The sequence below is a fragment of the Bison bison genome, unplaced genomic scaffold (assembly GCF_000754665.1).
Source record: "Bison bison bison isolate TAMUID 2011002044 unplaced genomic scaffold, Bison_UMD1.0 scf7180017864270, whole genome shotgun sequence".
In the NCBI taxonomy this organism is placed as follows: Eukaryota; Metazoa; Chordata; class Mammalia; order Artiodactyla; family Bovidae; genus Bison; species Bison bison.
The window spans coordinates 5,108,493-5,130,186 of record NW_011494842.1 but is presented as its reverse complement, the minus strand read 5'-3'; the positions used below and the strand labels follow the sequence as shown (position 1 = coordinate 5,130,186).

The following is a 21,694-nucleotide window of genomic DNA, read 5'->3' as shown; positions in this document are numbered from 1 at the left end:
CCAACAGCCAGGGGCCGGGCAGCAGACAGAAGCATCCTGGGGCCAGGCTGGGCCATGAGGCACATGGATCTTAGTTCCCTGACCAGGGATGGAACTTAAGACCCCTGCCTCAGAAGCTTGGAGTGTTAACAACACAAGCCTGCCAGGGGTTTGTTTGTAAACTTTTCTGTGTTTTTTTCCAGTGCTGGGTCTCCAGTGCTGCACAAGCTTTTCTCTAGTTGTGTCAAGCGGGGGCCACTCCATAATTGTGGCACGGGCTTCTCACAGTGGTGGAGTCTCTTGCTGCAGAGCACGGGCCCCAGGGCGGTGAGTTCACTTGTGGCCCGAGGGCTTAGCTGTCCTGTGGCATGTGGGATCTTCCTGGATCAAAAAACCCGTGTCTCTTGCACTGGCAGGTGGATTCGTCGCCACTGAGCCACCAGGGAAGCCTCCTTCACAGGTTTTGTTTGTTTGGAAACCTCTTGTAAATCCAGGAGACTTGATAGGTCAAGAAAGGGCCAGTTGTGTTCTGAGTGAGTGTCTGGGCTCAGCCAATGCTATTTCCACCAAGGACAAGGCACTCCTTGCTTATCTCACTGTTTACTGTTTTGCTACCAAAGCCTGAACCCTCAGCTGTGTTCAGGAGGAAAAGGTGATGCTTTGTCTTGGATAGAGACAGTGCTATTTGATTTTCATATACACATGAAAGATCAGTATCAGCTGAGACTTAGAACGGATGTGTGTCTGAGGTACAGGAGTCATCTAAGTCCTTGTTACTCAACATGGTCCACAGACCAGCAGCATCAGCGTTGCCTATGGGCCCCCATCCCAGGCCCACTGAGCCAGAGCTGCACTTCAGACGTGTGTGCAGATTCATTTGACAGTGATCCTGCCCTGGGATCATTCAGATAGATAAAAGCAGACCAGCAGGTGAAGCTGAGAAAAGTGGACGGGCCAGATGAACTAGGGGTTGGGTAGGTGAGGGATGTGTGGGCAACGGCTGTCTGCCGGGCCTGCTGATCCAGTCTGAGTGGATTCACCACTGTGCACACAGCACCTGAGTTACTTGCATGTAATTCACCACGTGATCACTGACTCAGCACGGTGATGGTTTGGGATAAAAGGAAAATTCATGTCCGGTGGTCACTGCTCCCCTCCCCACAGGGCTGAGGGCTCCTGGGGAGGTCAGGCATCTGTTCTCATCACTGTGCTTCTTTCTAGAAAGCGCTGAGGATGGAGCATGATGAAGAAATCATTTTCTGGCGTATTTGGGCTAATTAAAAAAACAATCCACCACCATCCGATTAGTTGTAGAACTCACTTTCGAGAGCTTTCACAATGCCAATTCCATTCTTTTATTTCCTTATACCACAAACGTTTTACTGGCTTTTTACAACCTGAATTTACATAAGCAAATTGCAAAGGAAAAACAGGCATTCTTTTATCCTCCAAAATGCATGTAAGAAATATAGCACAAACTCTAATATTTATACATGAACAGGCTTAGCTGAAGCTTTATGGCAATTTCTTAAAATGAACATGACAGTTTAAATATTTATGCCTGTAAAGGTTTGCATAATCTACTATACATAGTTATTTCAGAAGTAGTTAAGACATTTAATTAATCAGAGAAAAATGTCAACAAAAAAGCTCTAACAATTGTGTGCAACTTAAATTATTTACAATTAAACATTTAGGGTCCTGATTCACAAAACTTAGTGCATATCATGATTTTTGCAGAGCAGCTATGCAAAATACTCCTTGGGTAAAATCTAGAATGAATGGCTTTTCGAAGAATGTCTGTAATATGCTTATTGGAAACCAGAGGAAAAGTAACAAAACAAAAACTTCAGCAGCTGCATTTGATTTGAAAATTTAAGTAGACAGCAGCAATCAGAAAAAAAACAGGGGCCACAAGAGAAGAGCTGGTGGCATTTTTGATATTAGTTTTGTTATGTACAAGGAGAAAAACGATTCTCCCTATTTTTGTCCTTAAAAAAAAAAAAAAAAACACCCCAATAATCACTACATGTGAACTCAGAGTCTTTCTTCTTCCAGAGTCGTCTTTAAACTTAATACCAAAATTAGCAAATGTGGATAAAAAGTACCATCAGTTCAGTGGGTTTTGTTTTAGTAGGGAAAGCCTGGGACAGGGTTACCAAGGGATTAGCTATTCAAATTAGGAGAGAATTGTCACAGATAAGGCGCCAGAACCCCAAGCTTCCCCCTGAAGCACTTTGGTGGATTCAAAATTGATTTTACATATATGCCAAAGGAGATGATGCAAAGAAAATGAGCAGGACAATCTGTTTTCAAGGTAAAGTGACAGAATTTTCAGTGAATCAGGTACCAGGTTAAAGCCTTAAAAAAAAAAAAAAAGCCAAAATTTACAGTAAACATTTTAAACTCTGGAATGCAGATATAGTACAGTTACCGGTAAGTTACATTTACAAAACTGCTTCAGACAGCAGCTGCTCCAGAGTCAGAATTGAAAAATGTACAAGCCAGCTCATGAGAACCTTAGGTACAATGTTATTAAAATACATTGTTAATCATAAAAATACTTTACTATGTACATGTACACTGTATAAACTCTAGGTCTGCTTAATCCCGCCTCTGCCAGTGCAGCGCGCCATGACCCCCCGCTCCTCACACAATGCACACAGCCGGTCCAGCCGTCAGTTCTTCGGGAACGCGGGGCAGGGCTTCTCGTCCTGCAGGGTGTCTAAGTGGAAGAGTCGGTTTTACTTCCACTGTACCTGACTTTCCTAAACGCTGGTCCGAGTAACTCTGGGCACTCACACGATTCGTTTGCGATTTGATTACACTTTAGAAGAAGGCTATAGTTCATCTGGTCAGTTATTACACTGTCCTGCTTGTAGTCGGGATGCTTTGCGATAAACTCCCTCATCCATTTGGCAACTGTCATTAATTCTCCTGGAGGGGGGAAAATAAATTTTTTTTTTTAATAACAACTTAGTAATATTTTTTTATTTGTTGGGTTTGGCTTTTATCTTTAGAAACCTGACATTTAGCAGCTGGACATCACAACCCTGAAGAATCAAGAGTGGCGTTTGGGCTGAGCCACAGGACAGGGGCTGGGAACAAGACGTTTTTCACCTCGTCTGAAGAACTCCTCCTGGGAAGGGTTTCATGCTGCAGGCAGGCTGCAAGAACACACATGCCCTGCTGCTATGAGACCTGTTAGGTGCCAGCCATACAGGGACGCCACCCGCCCTAAGACACAGGAGCCAACACACGTTGACCAGTCTGTGTCCTCCCATCCAGCCAAACCTGCCCGTATTGGTGTCAGGGACTGCCCTGGACGGGGGACTCTGTGCTCCCCAGAGCGACCTGATCCAAGAGGGACACAGAATAGTGTGTAGATGCACTCAGAGAGAAACCCGCAGAGACAGCACTTGGGGGGTCATCCTCTTGGCTCTGGAAACATTACAGAAGCCTCAGGCGAAACACACAAGCTGCTGTCCTCTTCCCTGGCCACCGGGATCTCAAAGCTGGGAAAGCAGGGGTCCCTGGGCAGCCCTACAGGGAGCCAGGCTAGAGGGCCCGAGTCCAAGCTGTGTGCTCAGCTGGCTCACCTTGGAGCTGCTTAGACTCATGTAGAGAGTCCGGGGTGCTGCAGAGCACACACAGTTGGGCAGTAATGACAAACATCCACATACGGTATTTCATCGCCTAAAATGCCATCGGGTTAAAGATTCAACACTAGTTTATGAACCAGTAAGAGAAAAAGCGCTGTTGATTCAAAGGAGACTGCAAAAGACAAGGGGTGTGTAACCGCAGAGATGGCACTACCTGGGAAAGTGCAATGATCAAGATGCTGTATACTCTAATAAAAGACCGCTTTAAAAACTGAGTACTTTAAGACCGTGAGGTTCTGAGTTATGTTAAGAGATTCCTATGTTAAGATGTTAAGCCTATGTTAAGAGATTCTTTTTGAAAAAACAAAGGAAAGCCAAGGCTGCCGTACCGGACGCCCTCTTCTTGATGAGCTTCAGGTAGTTCAGAATGCTGCACCTGGTGTCCACGTCCACCTCCATGCTCTCCAGGTAGGAGTTCAGGACGGGGATCAGCCCGGGGAACACGCCTTCCTGCGAGGAGCAGGGCACGGTCAGGCAGGGGCGCTCTGGGGGGGGTCTGGGCAGGTAGGCGGGGCACAGGCCAAGGCGGGCCCTACCTTGCCGTTGATGATGGTGTCGATGGTCATGAGCGCGTACTCCTCCGCCGCTGGCTCCGCCCTGCCCGCGGCCTTGCCGCAGCCGTCCACCACGGCATTGCCACCTGCTGGAGGGGAGCAGGGCGCGTTAGCCACCGGTGCTGCCTCTGGGGACCCCAGAAATGCAAGAAAAGGCGGTACCTTTGCAAATGTCTTTCCTGAAATAAAACAGTTCCTGCAGGACGGCATCTCGCTTCTGGGCGACCTTCATGTTCTCATCAACCTAAGGAGGAAAACCATCGCGGCCACGTCAGAATGTTCCCGAATTTGGGGACACTCCTGCTCCCACGTGGGTGGGGCCACTGGCCTCTGTGGTGGGCACCCACCTGAGACGAACGCTCCCATCCCCAGCGCTGGCTGGGGCCAGAGAGGCTGCACGGTCACGTGGAGTCGTGTCTCTCAACCCGAGCCTGGGACATGCTTTTCAATAACGGGGCAACTTGAACAGATGCGCACCTTAGAAATCCATGTGAAACTTACACGCGTGGAGGCTGCCTGGGAAAACCTGGGGGGAATGTACGGTGCCGGGGAGGCACGGAGCCATCCCAGCTCATAGCTGCAGGCGCAAAGGGAAGCGCAGAGGCCCTGCTGCCTTGCGGGGTGGGGGGCCCTCTGTCCTCCTTGCCCCCAGGGCTTTGCTGTCTCACCCGACCACCTGGCAGTGGGCAGGTCGCCAATGCTGCCTGCCCGCCTGGGGCTCTGCCCACTTCCTCAGGAGCCCCCAGCTCCCTCTTCGTGAATTCTTCATTTATTTCGATCAACATAACGAAATCTTAGAGAACACTCCAATATACAAAACGGACACAAGTCAGAGGTCACACTGGAAGGGACGGCTGAGACAAAGTCCTGGATCAGCTTTGCACCCATTAATTCCTACAGTTATTTATTTTTTTTAAAAGGTACATATGACCTTCTGATTAATATAGATAGTCCTAGGAACATGTTCAAATAATAATCCTCCTATGTCTGGCTTAAACCCTAATCAACACTTGTCTTTTTCTTAGTCTTGACAAAAAGTCACAAAGATCAACAGTTGTAATTTCTGCTTTTATAAATTCCTTTTTCAGTCTATTTTACTACTGCTCTTTAGATTCTGAATTTGACTACTTGGGTTTATTTTTAATCTTTCTGTTAAAGCATTTAAAGCTACGGTTTTCCCTTGAGACCAGCTTTGCCAGCATCATTTTCCTATACAATCTACAGTTCTAATTCTGATTTAATCTAGAACCTATTAGGAAAACAATTTAAAATTTCCAACGGCTAAATTTTTCCTGAACATTTTCTTGATGAGTTTTGGTGGAAATGTGACTTATTGTACTCTGTCTAGTTTTGAGAAATGAAAATTTCCCTCGATTAATTTTTGATATTCTTCCTCAGGGCATTCAAAAGGCGTGTGTGGTATGAGGTCTGCGACACAGACGACCCAGCCCGGCTCGTTAGCCATGCTGTTTGCCTCCGCTGTGGCTTTTCTCTTCCTCTGACTATGCGGCCTTCAGTTACTGAGTAACGGGACGGGCGCTCTTGTGAGTGGTCTACTCCACCATCCCGACGGGGCCTCAGGACAGTCCGCGCGGCCCCACTCTACACCTGCACGCTGAGAAGACACCGACCGTCCAGGTGAAAAGGCTGGTAAGTGGTGCAGGCAAACTGAGTGTTCACCCGGACCAGTATCTTACCCACTGCACGACAGTGCCCTTAAATTTGCTTATGCTCTTGAGAAGCTATGCTTTCTGGAAGATTAAAAAAAAAAGAATCATGGCTCTAAAGATCTTGGATGAGCAAGTGGATAAACTTGCTTTCTGTATCTCATTTAAGACTTTCTCACATTTCTCTGTTACAACTTCACCATTCCTGTTTTCTTTTTAAAAGGTCATTATGGAGCTCTTTACTGTCTATATCTGTCCGTGTTTTAGGTGTATCTTATGCAAATTGCACTGCCATTTTAGATCACCGCTTTCAGCATTTGAATAGGAGAACACAGTCTATTCAAATTTGTCTTCATCTTATTTTCCCCATTGTGTGCTCTCTTGGGCATACTGTCTTACCATGCCCATGGCCAGAGACCCACTGCTGTGGCTCTGAAGTTGTCTTTGTTCTTTCCCCACCCCCTTTAGCCAGGAGATTAGAGGCGACAAATCCTATTTCTAAGCATTAAGTGTTTCTTCTTACTTTCAGACAGTTCGGTTCAACCGCTCAGTCGTGTCCGACTCTTTGCAACCCCATGAACCGCAGCACACCAGGCTTCCCTGTTCATCACCAACTCCTGGAGATTACTCAAACTCATGTCCATTGAGTTGGTGATGCCATCCGACCATCTTATCCTTTGTCGTCCCCTTCTCCTTCCACCCTCAATCTTTCCCAGCATCAGGGTCTTTTCCAATGAGTCAGCTCTTTGCATCAGGTGGCCAAAGTATTGGAGTTTCAACTTCAGCATCAGTCCTTTCAATGAACACCCAGGACTGATCTCCTTTAGGATGAACAGGTTGGATCTCCTTGTAGTCCAAGGGACCAGAGTCTTCTCCAACACCACAGTTCAAAAGCATCAATTCTTCGGCGCTCAGCTTTCTTTCTAGTCTAATTCTCACATCCATACATGACTACTGGAAAAACTATAGCCTTGACTAGACGGACAAGCAGTTTTGAAATTCTTTCCCCAGATGTCAGCCATTAAGAAGCATCTACTATTCCCCTCCTTCCACTGGCCCCTTGCTAGGTAAGATTTCTGGTTGACTCTGAGTCCTAACTTCACCTTTTTTGTTATAATCACTTGGAATTTAAAGACTAGCTTGGCTGCCAGAGACATCCACGGTTCCAGTTCTTTACCTTCAGGATTCTGGAGACTTCTCTCCATCTCTTCCAGCATTTAAAATTGCAGATGAGAAATGAGACCAACTGATTTTTCTTCTTTTTGGCAGAAAGCTAAGTAGCCTAATTTCCTGTCCTTTCTGGACAACTGATCTTTACTTTGAGAGTCTTCCTAGATTTTGGTTGCTCTTTACCTATTTCTGTCTCATCCTTAATGGACTCTTACTCAGGAAAAATTATATTCATTTATGTTCTTTATTGTATCTCACATCTCTTCTGTGTAGACTACAGACAAACACTGAACTTTTCAAAGAATTTCTCTCCTGCTTTTCCCGTGAGTTCCGTTTCTCTGCTGTCCTACAGGGACGAACTCAGCTTGGTTCCCGAAATCAGTGACTTTGACCTTCAACCACATCTGCTTACTGGGGAGCATACTGAGTATTAAAAGTGTGGCCACCACGTCCTTTGTTTCTGAGAACTCCTCTGCTCTCCAAATGTTCTTTGATCCACAGGGCTTGTTTATTTAAGATGCGACTCTTCTCTAGAATTTCTTCAAGGGCATTAGTGAGAATTTCTTAAAATATTCTTTCCAGTTTCCAAATTAACCGTGTCCTACTGAGGATAACACACTCTGGGGGCCCATGGGCTCTTCTCTATAAGGCTATTAAAAGTTTTCAAGTTTCTCCTGCCTTTCAGATATCTATACCTGACCCTGGAACAACACATGTCCCCCTAGATGAAGATGCTCTCCAGCAGTAAACATCACAGTACTCCATGATCTGCTGCTGCTCGAATTCTCAGACACGGAGGAACCGACTGTAAGTTACATGTAGTTTTCTGCCTGTGTGAGGGTCAGAGTCCCTAAGGCCTGTGTTGTCCAAGGGTCAAGTGTATTTACATTCATCAACAAAGGCTTAGACTGGCAGCTCTCGGGGACCCGTGACATGGGCTGATCTCCCCAGGGGGTGCCCCACAAGGCTAACAGGGGCCCGCAGAGTCCTGCAGGTCACCTTGGGCCTAGGCGCAGTGGGCAGGCAGGGTCAGCCTGACCGCCAGACTTCTTCAGGGTGCGTGTGCGCGCGCCGACGGGAGTGGCCCCAACAGAGGAAGGGGGCATTGGGGGCAGGCGCTGGCCCGGCGGCTCTGGTCCTCCTCCCATGCTTGCTGGGACAATCAGCGTGTCCCGCTGTCTCTGCTCTGGCCCTGAGCCCCGCAGACCCCCACTCTGCCTGGCAGTCTCTCCCAGCCCCTCTCCGTGCTGAGACCCTCCAGCTGGGAGCCCAAGGCCTCCGTGCTTGCTTGGCTATGGGCCCAGGGTCTGCAGCGTTGCAGCCTCACAGCCTGGAGCTATTTCAAGGCCTTGAACGGCTTCCAGAAAGCTCCATCTTGGTTTTAGTTGGGCTAAAGCGGATTCAGATCTGTTTTTCCGATGGTGCCCTGACATCCACATTCTCCAGAAACCTCCCTAGCTCAGCGCCGCTGAGCCGCCCCCTCCCTGCACTGAGTAGTTACGGGTCCCTTCCTCCCGCGAAGGTTGTGACCGGCCTGGGAGTTGACAGGATGAAACACACTGGGGGGCACCCCCTCCCACCGTCTTAAATCGAAAGTCTAGAAATTAGCGGTTATTCAAATGAAACTCTTAATGTCCTTCAAATGGGCCGAGTAAGGAGCTACCATCAGCACTTTTTTTTCAGGCGTCTCCACCAAAACGGTCCTCAAATCTATAGTATAAGCTTTGGTTTGAAAGGAAAAAAAACAGGGTGGGAGAGGAGCACTCTTCCTAAGGAGGAAGAGGGCTAAGTGAGGTCAGAGCTGAAACAAGTATCATACAGAAAGGTGCACTGGATGATAATCCAGACACCCACGGCCAGCCCGACGCTGAACACCATCCTTACCTTGGACAGCGGGATGAGAAAGTCCAGTTTGTAGGACAGGATCACCCTGGTGAGCAGCACCACGAACACCACATACGCGGAGTTCTCGAAGTCTGTCAGCTGAACCTGGACGTGGGGCCAAGATGTCAGGGACCCACTGTGCCAGCGGTGCCTCCCCGAGGGGCCCTGCGGGTCACAGCGGTTGCCATGCACCTCCTGAGCCCCCACCTGGGGCCGGAAGCCTCTGCCCAAAGGCTACTCCCGGAAAGCAGTCCTCCCGAGCCACTGGGCTCGCATGCCGCACGTGTGCACACACACACAGACACGATCTGTGCTGCTGTCTGGATAACCCGAGCCTCTGGGGAGGGTACAGGTGGGTGGGTGGCGGTCAGGTGGGAATAGGTCCGACCATGTCGGTTCCTGCCTGCAGGCCGCATACCTCCATGGGCCGGAATTCCACTCTCCACCCAATGTCAGAGTTTGGAGGAGGAGGCTTGAATCGCATTGTCTGCCAATTTGTGGACTGAATATTCTGTAATCAAAAAAAAAAGAGAATAAAACCAGTTTTCCACATATCCAAGAAGATACTAAGATGATTTCATATTTAATAGTGACTCTGCTTCATGTGAAGCAGACTATTTACTGTCTATACCCTTCGACCTACAAAGGAAACTGAACAGCGAGCATTTAACAGAAGTGAGGTGACGTGTCAGCGACTCTGAACGTAGCAGTCGTGTTCTTTATTTTTTAAAACATTTGTTGCAGATACCTCAAAGTGGTCGGACTCGTTGGCATCATCCAGGTGGATTTTCTCTTCAAACAGAGTCAGCGGGTCTCTGATGAAGAGATGCGCCACGTGCTGGGCCAGCAGGTGGTCGAGGCCTGCGGAGAGGTCACACCAGGCTCACTCCAGAGCTGCTCTCCACGCCCCGGGGACGGCAGACAGCTCGGGGGGTTGAAGAAAGGCAGCTAGGAGCTTAGGAGACGCTGGACTGTGCAGGATTCTTGTGCCGCCCCGAGTTTATCCTGCAGACCCGAGGGGAGTGTCGGAGTTGTGTTCACCCCTTAAATGACACCCGTGGGGATCTGAGGGACACACCTCCAAAGTCAGCTCTTTTTGCTAAAAGTTAAGCTCTCACAAGTATCTGGGACTTGAAACTTCAGGGCAAACAGCCTCGTAAGAAAAGTTAAGAGACCTCACATTAAAAATAGAAGCCAGATGGGAGTAAGCAAAGGAGTTTAAGAGAGTTTTGAAGAACTAAAGGCTTACAGTCAAATCTAGACAAGGGGAATGAAGGCTTACCTTCCTGCAACAGCTGTTCGTAGATTTCTTTGTCTTTTGTCAGGTCAATGTCATTGTATTTCTCACCACACTCAGACAAGTAACTGTCTATCGAATCGTATCGGGACTTACTGATCCTATAGTGGTTGTTCTTCAGTGGCTAAAATTGAAAAAATACAAATGAATGCCATATAAAGTGATGTGGAAATAAACTAATACCCCAAGTAATTATATTAAAAGGTTATATACTTTATAAATAATTACATAAAACTGTCCAACCTGAACATGAGATCCTGAAAAATAGCTGTTAAGCCTGAAAAGTATTAGAAAAAAAAAAAAATTTTTTTTGGAGACAATTTAATCTGTTCTCAGATCTCAATTAAATATATATACATGTTTCTTTTCTTTTTTTTTTTAACAAGTGGATCGCCATTATTATTAAGACTAGAAAACGCCCATGTTGAGAGCAAAAATATAAACCCACCATGTATTCTTTCCTGGAAAATCCCAGGCACAGAGGAGCCTAGTGGGCTTATATATTATAGAGTCCATGGGACTACAAACAGCCGGACATGACTAAACCACTAACACTTTCACTTTCATAATGTAAACCAAAAAATTTGGTTTAAACCGTTAAAAAACCATTAAAATGTCTACTTTAAAGCTTATTTGTACTTAGTATGGTCAACACTTCATGAACAATTATATAAAGACCAGAGCAGCAGTAGTGCAGCCCTGGTCAAGAACATGAGAATCACCTGTGAGGACTCTTACTAATATGCACATCTGCGTCTCAGTTCTGGACTTTTTTTACTCACTGGGTCTGGGGGTGGGTAACTATTTTTACCCACCAGGGCTGGGTAACTATTTTTAAAGAGCTCTATAGGCGGTTCTGACGCACTCTTGGTTGGAGAGATGCAGGGTCAGAGTTCAACATGCAAACAAGAGGCACAAACCTACCCTTCTTCGGCAAAACTCACCCTTTATAAGGGGCCAAGGAATCTGACAACAGATTGCGCTTTCCCCAGCAGAGAAAGCACCATAGACAAAGCACTCATGTAGCGCCAAAAAGCTTTCTGGTAAAAACAGCCATCAGCACTGACTTCCAAAATAAAGAAAAACTGTTCTATCAATTTTAGAGGGCAAAACAAACACAGATTTCAACAAATGATGGAAATTAACTTGGCACCGCCCCCCCGCCCCCCAACCAAATCATATTTCCCACATTCTCACCCCAAACACACCGTAAAGCCAAAGACAGGCTGATAAGCTGTCAGCTTCTTCCCGTGTGTGACTAACCCACTCAAGATGAAAACGGTTTAAGGGAGACTTCAACACTGTGAGTGGCGACAAGACCCCCACGTCACCTGCCGGATTCAAAAGGCTGGTAAGGAAAAGCGTGCCCACCTCCAGTCCTCTCTCCTCCCGAGTTCTATCATCTACAGACGCGGAAATCACGCCCCAGCGACAATCAATGTCTGACACGTAGCCTCGGTAAAAAGGCGACGCAGCACTCAAAGCCATCTAGGAACAAACAGAAGTCAGCACCTGCAAGGTCAAAGTGTCACCAGCACGCTGAAGAATGCTCTGTGCGGCTACCCCCGGTCTAGAAGCGCCAGGGTGCACCACCCTGCGGGCCCTACCACAGGCACTGCGCCTGCCTGCTCTGGGGAAGGACGGCGGGAGTGACGCCAGCCCCGGCCTCTGCTTCCTTGAATCATCCTCTCTAGACGGTGAGGGCAGGCGGGATGAGAGAAGGAAAAAGCTATGCTTGAACTTGACGTTTAACACATAAATGCCTCGCTAGCTAAAGCACTGCTAAACTCTTCAGCTTAGACACTTATCCATGAGCTCTCTGTCTGCATGCTAGTTGTGTTAGTTCAGTTCTAAATGAAGTCTTAACTGGACTTAAATAGCACACAGTCAGCGAATTTTGCACATGCAGTCTTTATCTGATATAAAAGAGTAGTTAAAATTAGGTGTGATTTCTACTTACGACAATTGGGCAGATGGTAGCCAACTGATCGTAAAGGTATCTGGCCTCAGATATGCTGCAGGCTTGGAACGTTACCTGTTTAAGAATCACAGATTATTAAAGAATAATACAAAATCATCACCATCCTCCCCAAGGAGCCAGTCCGAGAAGGAAGGTCGTTGCTTATGGCATGTGAGGTCATTCCAATGATCCCATCACTGAAGCCAGTTTTAAAAGCTGTCTTGGATGAACTTGTCTAGAATATGGCTTTAATCATGTTTGCATGGGATATAAATAACCCTGTTCTGATGTTAAGATTAGGAAGTCAGGAAAGAAAAACAGGACCTAAGACTCCCTTGGAATGCAAGGAGATCCAATTAGTCTATTCTGAAGGAGATCAGCCCTGGGATTTCTTTGGAAGGAATGATGCTAAAGCTGAAACTCCAGTACTTTGGCCACCTCATGCAAAGAGCTGATTCACTGGAAAAGACCCTGATGCTGGGAGGGATTGGGGGCAGGAGGAGAAGGGGACGACAGAGGATGAGATGGCTGGATGGCATCACTGACTCAATGGACGTGAGTCTCAGTGAACTCTGGGAGTTGCTGATGGACAGGGAGGCCTGGCGTGCTGCGATTTCATGGGGTCGCAAAGAGTCAGACGACTCAGTGACTGATCTGATCTGATACTAACAATGAAGCTCAGCCAGGCACTTCTCCTCTATGGCTGGCCATCCATGTGCGGTTGGCTGCGGGCTTGTATACATTTTGGTACAAAAGGAGAATCTGGAGACGTGAATAATGGGCTTCAAAGCTCCCCACTGTGGCACCATGGGTAATAGCTTGGGAGGGGGCAGGACTGTAGAGAAGGCAGGAAGAGAAGGCAGTTTAAAACACTTCGACTGCCCAGGAAGAACTGCAGGCTGGTGGAGGAGGCACAGAAGAGCCACAGCGGGCCCGGAGACCGGCGGGCACAGACCAGAGAGAGCAGACCTGGGCTGGGCCCGGGTGATCCTTGGGCAGGTGGGGAGCTGCAGCACCAGGACACAACGGGCTTACTGAGCCACGGAAGTGACCAAGAGACCTGTAAGCATGCTTTCTTCTCAGTTTTTTGATTCGTGTCTCTTAGACGGTCTAGTACACGCTACATTTACAGGCAAATTCTGGAAAAGTCAACCCTAGAAAAATATGCTTAAGAAAACTGGCAGCTGGAATTCAGCAACCAAGTTACAGCAGGGATACAGCTTACAGCTTAGTTATGTTAAGTACATTTAAGAGCTAGCTTCCTTACCCCAGGACTGAGAGAGCCACAGCCAAACCAAACAGGACATCACTGCCGTAATGATGGGAAGGGAAAAAAGAATTCTTAACACCTTAACAAGGTATGAATATATGAATGGTTTTGGCTTCTGGTATCCTTTCAGAGTATCATATAAAGAAGAGAAGCAATTTCCCCTCAGGAAAATGAGGAGGGGGAAAAAAAGAAGGAAAATTGATTTTAGAAAACTAAATACCTAAAATTTGTCTAGTACCCAGTGTTGAAATCATAGAATTTTCTTGGGGGTGGGGGGAGGAAGGGAGCCTATCATAACATGTATGAACTTATTAAATGATTCCTGAAAACTCCCCCGAGAGTCAAAAATTTGAATATGGTTAAAATTCATTTTGTTCTGTATAGTGAGTTGCTCAAAAGCCTTAAAACAATACTTTGAAATCATTTTGTCCTGCTTTCCTATAATGGGTAGTTTCTAGGGTTCCACTTAAAAGATAACACAGAGACTTCTATGGAGACTGGTGGAACCTGTCTCATTTTCCACTTACTCACAGCACTTGGGCTAAAGACTTTTACGAGTAGTATTGAAAGTGGGGTGGCTGGATACGCCATTTAGAAAAAGAAAACAACCCTAAACCCATGACAAAGCTTAAACTGGATGGAAAACTGTATCTACAAGCAATAAAAATGCAAAATACCTGCCATTAGGACACATTTGTTTGTATAAACACTGTATCAAGGGAAAGAATGATCCCTCTGGAATGGGGCGACAGTGCAGTCTGCGGCAAAACACCTCGGTTTAATAGTAAACTGATGAGAAAAAGGCAACCGGAATTCCAATACACTGCTACAGTTTTAAAGCCACGCATTGTTAAGTTCTAGAGTTTAATGGCTCTCCTCAGAAATATTTGTAATTAACATAGTTAAGCAGACATGCAGTTAAAAGTCAAAAGGTCTCCTTTTTTATGCAGTGTGCCCAGCTGGAAGGAAACTCATGGCCTAGGTTTGGCAGACCCGCTTTCTACCACTCACATCAGCAAGTCAGGGAAAGCGGGGGAATGGGATCCTCGGCCACAGTTAAACACACTTAGCATGGATACATCTGACTCTCACGTTCAATTCTGATTATACATAGTTGGAAAAATGAACACATCCGAGATCCAAGTGCAGGAAGGTGTGCCTCTGTGCGAAGCTGCCTGAGATGGTGGGACACAGGGTCACCAGCCGTGTGTGCACAGCAGAGCCACCCCACGTGGGGTCAGGCTTCACGGTGCTCCACCAGCCAAGTAATCGGAACTGGAAAAAATCTCCGTAAGTAATAACAAGGCCCCCCTTTTTATCGGAGATTTTCAGTTTGAAATATCTAGTTTTGAGCCTCTCCTACTTCTAACATTTTATTTTTTTAATTTGTATTTACTTATTTTTGGCTGCTGTGCGTGGGCTTTTCACGGCAGCAGCTTCTCGTGTTGTGGAGCGTGGGCTCGAGGCGCACAGGCTCAGCTGCCTGAGGCATGCAGAATCTTCCTGGGCTAGGATCGAACCTGTGTCCCCCTGCACTGGCAGGCGAATTCTTAACCTGCTCTTTAACCTTAAGGTGATCTTTTCCTGGACCACCAGGAAGGTCCCAACATGATTTTAAACAAACTAAAGATTGAAACCAGTATTGCTGTTAATAAAACAACAAAAAAGTATGAGCTGAGTCAGACTTAGAAGGGGCCTTAATAAAAACTCTTCTTTCAAGTGTTGAGAAAACTGAGGCCAGAAGGGAAAGGAGTTAGCCAAGTACCTGAGAGATGACAGCTGAAGACCGGGTGCAGGCTGGCGGGCAGCCTGAGGGGTCCCCCCACAGATCGTCTATGGGATGGGGATGCGTCGCTGCCGTAGGCACCAGCAATCAGATTAGACCCGGGGTGGGGTGGGGAGGGCAGTATAATCATGTCATTAAAAGCGAGGCTACTCTATGTCCTGTGAAACAGCCAGGGGCAAGGCAAACCGGGGCTGTTAAATATTGATTCTTTTTATACCACTATACAGCCTTGCAGGAAGATAGAAGTTTAAAGTCCAAACAACCCTTCCCTTGGACCACAAACTCACTGGGGTGCATCCAGGGTTCATTTTCAGAAACAGATCTGAGCAGTGTTTACAATCTCAAAGCTAAACCATCACTAGATGGCAGCAAAAATTAGGCACAGAAAGAACTGAGACAGTGGCCCTGGAACATTCCACATTTTAAGTTCACGAGCAACTGTGTCTTCGCAGTGAACTCAAGATTTTGCATAATCTGTTCAGAGATACCTTCCAATGAATTTACTGACATAACCAGTGGTTTTCAGAAAGATGTTACTAGTTACAAAAATATTTCAACCTGATCAAAATTTTAAAGACGAAACACGCGCACCTCAAGAAAAGAAGGTAATGGAGAGAAGTGGAGGCGGAAGCACCTCTTTGGGTCTTTGCACGGTACCTGTAGGCAGCAGTTGCCCATCCCGAAGCCCATGGCGTCCATGTAAATGTGGTCGGGCTTAGAGGCCTTCGTGGCCTCCTCGTCCTCAGGGAAAGTCTCTATAAATGGAGCTGGGGTGTTCTTGTCCTTAAAGACTGCAGTAATAAAAACAGAGAGAGAAAGAGGAGAGAGCAGGGAGTGAGAGGGAGTCAGCGTCAACAGCGGGGCAGGGGCTCCCCCTCCCGCCCACACTCACTGGGCACATTGATGACCACTTTCTCGCCCCTCCGGTGCCGGATGTTCCTGGTGAGCGTGCTGAAACAGACAACAGACGTCCTGAGCGGGCGGCCCAAAAACCCTCACGCGGAAGAAGAATTTGATAACATAGCACTACGAGGGACGGCTCCTCCCTCAGACAAGTCCCCTAAGGCAGCCCTACAGAAAAATCACATGCACCGAGACTGAGGGGTTTCCTGCAGCCTCGCCCGCGGGCTCCTGCCTGAGAACGTCACCCTCTCCCCTGTCCAAGCCCCCATCCCCGGCTCCGGGTGACTCCCCAAACCAAGCTCAAGTGTTCAAGGTCTGCCGTGGTCTGGCCTCACGCTATGCTTCTAATATTTTCCATGTTAAGTCCAAAACCTGAGCCAAGTTGAGGTCCTCACGTTCCCTGTGCCTCACGGGACCCCGTACTTCATCGCTGCCCCCATCCAACCCGCAGCTTAACACCATCTCACGGCCCACCACCTGATCCAGAAGCCCCCAGGGACGCTGTGAGCCCCGAACATGCGGCCAGTCCTAAAAGAGATGTCCTCTGAGGGCAAACACATGGCAGATTTTTAAGACTTGGTTTAAGAAATAAAGTAATACTTACTAGTAATTTAAAAATACTGATTGCAAGTTGGATGTATGTGTGTCATTAGCCACTCAATCGTGTCCAACTCTTTGCGACCCCATGGACTGTAGCCCACCAGGCTCCTCTGTCTATGGGATTCTCCAGGCAAGAATGCTGGAGTGGGTAGCCACGCCCTTCTCCAGGGGACCTTCCGGACCCAGAGTCAAGCCTAGGTCTCCCGCCTTACAGGCAGAGTCCTTACCGTCTGAGCCACCAGGGAGGCCCTTGAGATGGATATAGCTATAAATGTCATTTACTTTTTTTTTTTTAACTTTTTTAACGTGGCTACTAAATTACTATTAAAATCACATGTGTGCCTCGCATTATGGTTTCACCAGGCAGGGCTGCTGTCCGCCCGGCATGATGCCACCACTCGCGGGAGGCCAGCTTTGACCCCCTCGGTCAGAAGCACCCTCCTGTGGGCTGCGGCCATCTTTGGACACAATCTACCTTTTCTTACAGCTGACCATCTCCTCCTTGGCACACCCTAACCCTAATGTTGGAAACTAAGCTTCTGGGTCTTCCTCTTCCCCAAAGACTCCACTCGTAGCGGGTGTGCAGACGTGTTACAGGAACGAACACTGAGCTGTCACAGGTCCCTAACCCTAGGTCAGGAGCCTGGGTTCAGGATGACAGGGGAGACCCAAAAGTACAAAGCTGAGGTCAGACCGGTGGGGGCCCTAAAGCAACTTGAAACCCTGGAATCAAAACTACAGAGCAGCAGGTAGCGCGTGCCTATCACACACACAGGCATTGGACATGTTACCTTATAGTCAAGGTACACGAGCAGGGTGAGGAGATCACAGACACTGGAGGTAAAAGATAAAAATAACGACAAGAAAGCTTCTCCAAACAGGAATTGAAATGACCTGGGGTTGAAATGAATTTGCAGCTAAGTGAACAACTTTAGGATGACTAGGGAAACGGGCAGATCCAGCCTGGAAACAAGCGGCAAGGGCCGTGCAGCCGTGGGAGACGGAGGGTGTGAGCCGGTGCAGCTGCGCGTCTGCTGGCTTCTGCGGAGTTCAGGAAGCGCACAGGAGGGTCGCGGGGGGATAATGCACCCCCAGGGCAGAGGCCAGGCGCTGAGTCACAGGCACTCACCTGAAGCGCGGGTGCTTGTTGATGGCTTCATCAGGAAAGAAAAGGGACTTGGAAGCTCCTCCTTCCACCGGGTTGGGTTTGAATTCGGGCAGCGTGAACCCAGGGCAGCCTAATCTACAACAAATTGAAGAACTAAAGAGAATGTGTGTCCAAGGATTAAAAACTCACAAGTGCAACACTGCCTTTTTCAGGGGGGGTCCAGGCGTTCTGCCAACCCTGGGCCCCTTGCAACCAGCCCGTTGCAACCTTGCTCACCAAGCTCTTCTCTTGTGATCGCAGCCTTGGGCTGATTTATCAGAAGCCTCTGTCCACCCAGGGTCTGCAGGGCACATGTCGCAGCCGCCTCAGCTGTTTCCCCCAGGAGCTTCTGTCTGAGGCGTGCTCCTGTACTGGTTGTCAGCGTGGGTGCCCTGGGAAGGGTCTCCTGTTTCCTGCCTCTGCCCAGCACTTCCCAAATCCCTCCGGATCAGGCAGGTCCCCCACAGGTGACCCCGTTCGCCCCCAGGTTTCCCCCGGAGGCTGAAATCCAAGCCTATTATCTCAGTTGACTTAAGAAGCGCTTTAATTCCAACACAGAAACAAAGCTCTGCGTTCATCCCTAAATGTAAAGCTCAAATTCCACATCACGGGCAGTGATGCCACCAGCTCTCCCAAATTTAAGGTCACTGCTGAGTGTGCTGGGGGTGGGCATGGGACTCACAGAGCAGCGCCAGGAGAGGAAGAGTGGCTGCTGGGGCTGCGCAGCTCCAGGGTGGGGAATTTCTGGCCTAGGAGCCAAAACTAGCTGGTGCCTTCTTTATTTTCAGTCTCAGCTTTAATAAAACCAGTTGCTCGCAACCACCTTGTGAAACAGTGAACTTGCCCATCATATCTGGAACAGTCCCAGATGTGATGGGGTCTTGGGAGGGTTCCTGCAGTAGCCTGCCTTATCCACCACGAGCCTGAAGCCTTAGGAGAAGCCCTCACAGAGAGTGACAGGCTGACACCTGGGCACTCTCCGCTGACCAGGATCGGGCCGGAGCGGGGAGGTGAGCGCCAGTGCGCTGGGCGCCAAGTGGGCGGCCGGGACTCAGACCTGCATGCCCAGCATGCAGGTCTTCCCTCTAGATGACCATCCGACGGCACCTCCAGGGGTGGGGACGCCCTCCACCTGCCCTGCTGGGCGAGCACAGGCAGGTGGAATAAGGCCACAGGGACCGAGGAACTGCACTTCCGGTTGCGTCAGCCTGAGTAATTGATGTGTCAACAGTCACGTGAGCACGGGGTCACAGGGCCACCCTGCAGTTGCGCCCGTTTATGAACAGAGAATCCCCCTGTTCACACTGAAAAAAGCCGTCGTCTTCTCCCTCTTGATCCCCAAACAAAACTTTCCTTATCACTTAACTGTGCATTTAAGATGAGGCTTTTACAAACCAATAATTATTACTCTTGTTTTGCTTACAAATCCAAAAATACCCTCCCATCATAAAAGATAAACTTAAAAAAAAAAATTAGATTTTTAGAATAAAACGTATTCCTCGCTCAACCTTCCTCCCTTCATAATGTGAGAAAAAGATACTTCTCTAAAATATTTGATGAGGTGCTTCAATTAAGGCCTTGATTATTTCGATGTGACCATGGAGATTTTAAAAAAGAAAATTCCCTTTAAGTGTCCTAAGACTGGTGGTGTGTCTTCTGAATGCCTGTGTTCACAGTGGACATTTATCAGGAAAAGAAAAAAAGGTATAAAAATAGTTCAGCATGTTCCAGGCTTTGGATACCAATCCTCAAAGTGCTTCAGAACTTTGGGGAGGTAAGCATACTTTGCCATGACCTGAGAGATCTCTCGCAGAGATAACCAGATTTACGATTTGGTAGAACTGCATTCTTGAGTACAGGTCCTACATAAAACCGTGTGATATTTATGTACCTCATTCTAAGCCGAGGACAGAATTCCACTGACTTTACATTCAGTCTTGTGAACTTTTAGCCATAAGCGGATTTGACGAGAAATCCTAACTTGTTTCAGCGTGATCCAAACATGACCTGACGGCTCCCGTGTTCTTTGTGTGCATCGCCCGTCCCAGGAGCGCTGAAGCCGACCCGCTGATCTGATCTAGGGGGCAACGTGTGCCCTTCCTTAAACAATGCTCCCTCCCCTTGGCCTGGGGAGTGTGTGGCCCTCGGGTCCTTCCGCAGTCCCCCAGCCCCACCACCACCATCACCACCGGAGGCCAGCATGTGACTCGGCCTGCAGCTCTGACGTTACAGATTCTATCAGATGCAGCGTGACGAGGATAAACCGTCCACAGTATGAGAGCTGCGGGGTCAAGTGCTAGGTTGTGAGCTGCTCTCTGGACACCGGATGCTCTGAAGCGCCAGCTGCGGGCGTCGACACAGGGACTAACCTGGGAAAGGAAGTGATCGTGCAGAGGGCCTGGTTTTCCCCCAGGAGAGATGTGGCTTCTTTGCGCCGTTTCCTCATGTTGTCCTCAACTGTGTTGAATTCAGACATGGTCCCACCGTACGGCTGCCCGGGTGTCCCCTCGATCATGTAGCTCCCATATTCTGGTCTCCAAAGGGTCGGATGGCTGCAAAGGAGAAAAGGTTTCAGGTCCCTCTTATTCTTCTGCTGCAGGCTGCTCCCTTTTCAGTTTTGAAAAAGCGGCTTCCAAAAATTTACAAAACACTGGGTATACAAGAAGCCAAGAATGCTTTACGGTTCCCAGAGCCTGTTAATCTTCCATAGCTGTGTTAACTGTGTAAGGGTTACAAGTGCTGGGTCCAAAATATTTATAAATAACTGAGCTGCACGCAGGGCATGCACTGTCCAAGACAAACAAGCCCGTCCACTCTGCAGGGAAGGGTGTGAGGGCTGAAGGCTCCTTCAGTTTAACGCTGGGCTCCAAACGCAAACCCAGCCTCCCAAAATTTAGTGGGCAGAAAAATGAACATGCCCCCTTCACCTCTGTCTACTGAAATAAAGAAATATTTAAAAAAAAATATCTTTCTAGCCAAACAAAATCCATCTGCAAGTTTTCTCTGGCACCATGGTTTGCGATCTTGGGAACACATTGCCAATTTTTTTTTTTTTAAATATTTAAATAGTAAACAGACTTTATGTGGCATTTACTCTTCCAAGTGCTCAATAATGTATTTAGAGTGTCAGCACCCTAAGAGGCACCCCTGATTTACAGAAGAGGAAACTGAGGCACAGAGAAGCTAAGCCCCTCACCTAAGGGTGCTCAGCTATTGAGTAGAGGGAGCAAGATTTGAACCCAGGCAACTGGGAACCAGAGCCTGAGCCTTAAACTGCTGGGATCCCTGGTCTCCTGTAAGTGGGAGGAAAGATGTCACTCCGATGGTCCTAACAGTTTCAGAAACTCAAAAACAAGCCCCCAGTCCATCAGCTTACTTTGGGTTCGTCCTTTCCCCCTTTTCTTGCAGAGTTTCAAGAAGTTCCTCTCCAGACAGGACCAGTTGGGCTTTTTTCTTTTCATGATCAAAAGACACCAACATGTACTCCACCTATTGAGAATAAAGGAGAGAAAGATGAACATTCCTCCATCCAGACTCGAGCTTGATGTGACCTTCGAGAGAGAGAGAAGCAGGGAGGTTGGGAAGGGTCACGGGAGCCAGGAGTCACCGTGGTTTACATGATGGTGCTGTATGACGCGACACCCGGAGAGAGCGGCCAACAGTGGTCTGGCAGGAGGACCAGAGCTCTCACTCAAGTCTGTCTTCTCCTGTTTGACGTAGTCCCTTCTAGAAAGGTCAACACGCCCACTCTGACAAACGGTACTTTGAGAGAGAAGTTTTGAAAATAAGATTCTGTAAATCGTGGCTCCAAGCAG

At 48.0% G+C, this 21,694-nt stretch overlaps 1 protein-coding gene across 2 annotated transcripts; it reads right to left on the bottom strand.

The window, feature by feature from the left end:
- Positions 1 to 1,283: 1,283 nt before the first annotated feature.
- GCLC (glutamate-cysteine ligase, catalytic subunit) lies at positions 1,284 to 21,370 on the bottom strand. Of its 2 annotated transcripts, none has more exons than XM_010848561.1 (15): positions 21,256 to 21,370; positions 20,249 to 20,431; positions 17,862 to 17,975; positions 16,122 to 16,180; positions 15,887 to 16,020; positions 12,174 to 12,248; positions 11,585 to 11,701; positions 10,199 to 10,337; positions 9,665 to 9,777; positions 9,335 to 9,427; positions 8,917 to 9,021; positions 4,358 to 4,439; positions 4,178 to 4,284; positions 3,971 to 4,091; positions 1,284 to 2,916 (listed from the first exon to the last, which is right to left on the bottom strand). In XM_010848561.1, exons 1-15 carry the CDS (start codon positions 21,357 to 21,359, stop codon positions 2,705 to 2,707), a joined length of 1,758 nt encoding a protein of 585 aa, XP_010846863.1. In that variant the 5' UTR covers positions 21,360 to 21,370; the 3' UTR covers positions 1,284 to 2,704. The 2 variants fall into 2 exon arrangements, with proteins under 2 accessions (XP_010846863.1, XP_010846864.1); XM_010848562.1 differs by having other exon boundaries at positions 4,178 to 4,281.
- Between the last annotated feature and the right edge of the window lie 324 nt (positions 21,371 to 21,694).

What these genes read in the sequence shown, in the direction of transcription:
- GCLC (XM_010848561.1), bottom strand. Translation starts at nt 21,359, where the DNA reads ATGTTGGTGTCTTTTGATCATGAAAAGAAAAAAGCCCAACTGGTCCTG. An exon ending in GGGGAAAGGACGAACCCAAA is followed by an intron (nt 20,432 to 21,255) that starts GTAAGCTGATGG and finishes TCTCCTTTGCAG; the next exon opens with CCATCCGACCCTTTGGAGAC. An exon ending in CTACCATCTGCCCAATTGTC is followed by an intron (nt 11,702 to 12,173) that starts GTAAGTAGAAAT and finishes GTTTGTTCCTAG; the next exon opens with ATGGCTTTGAGTGCTGCGTC.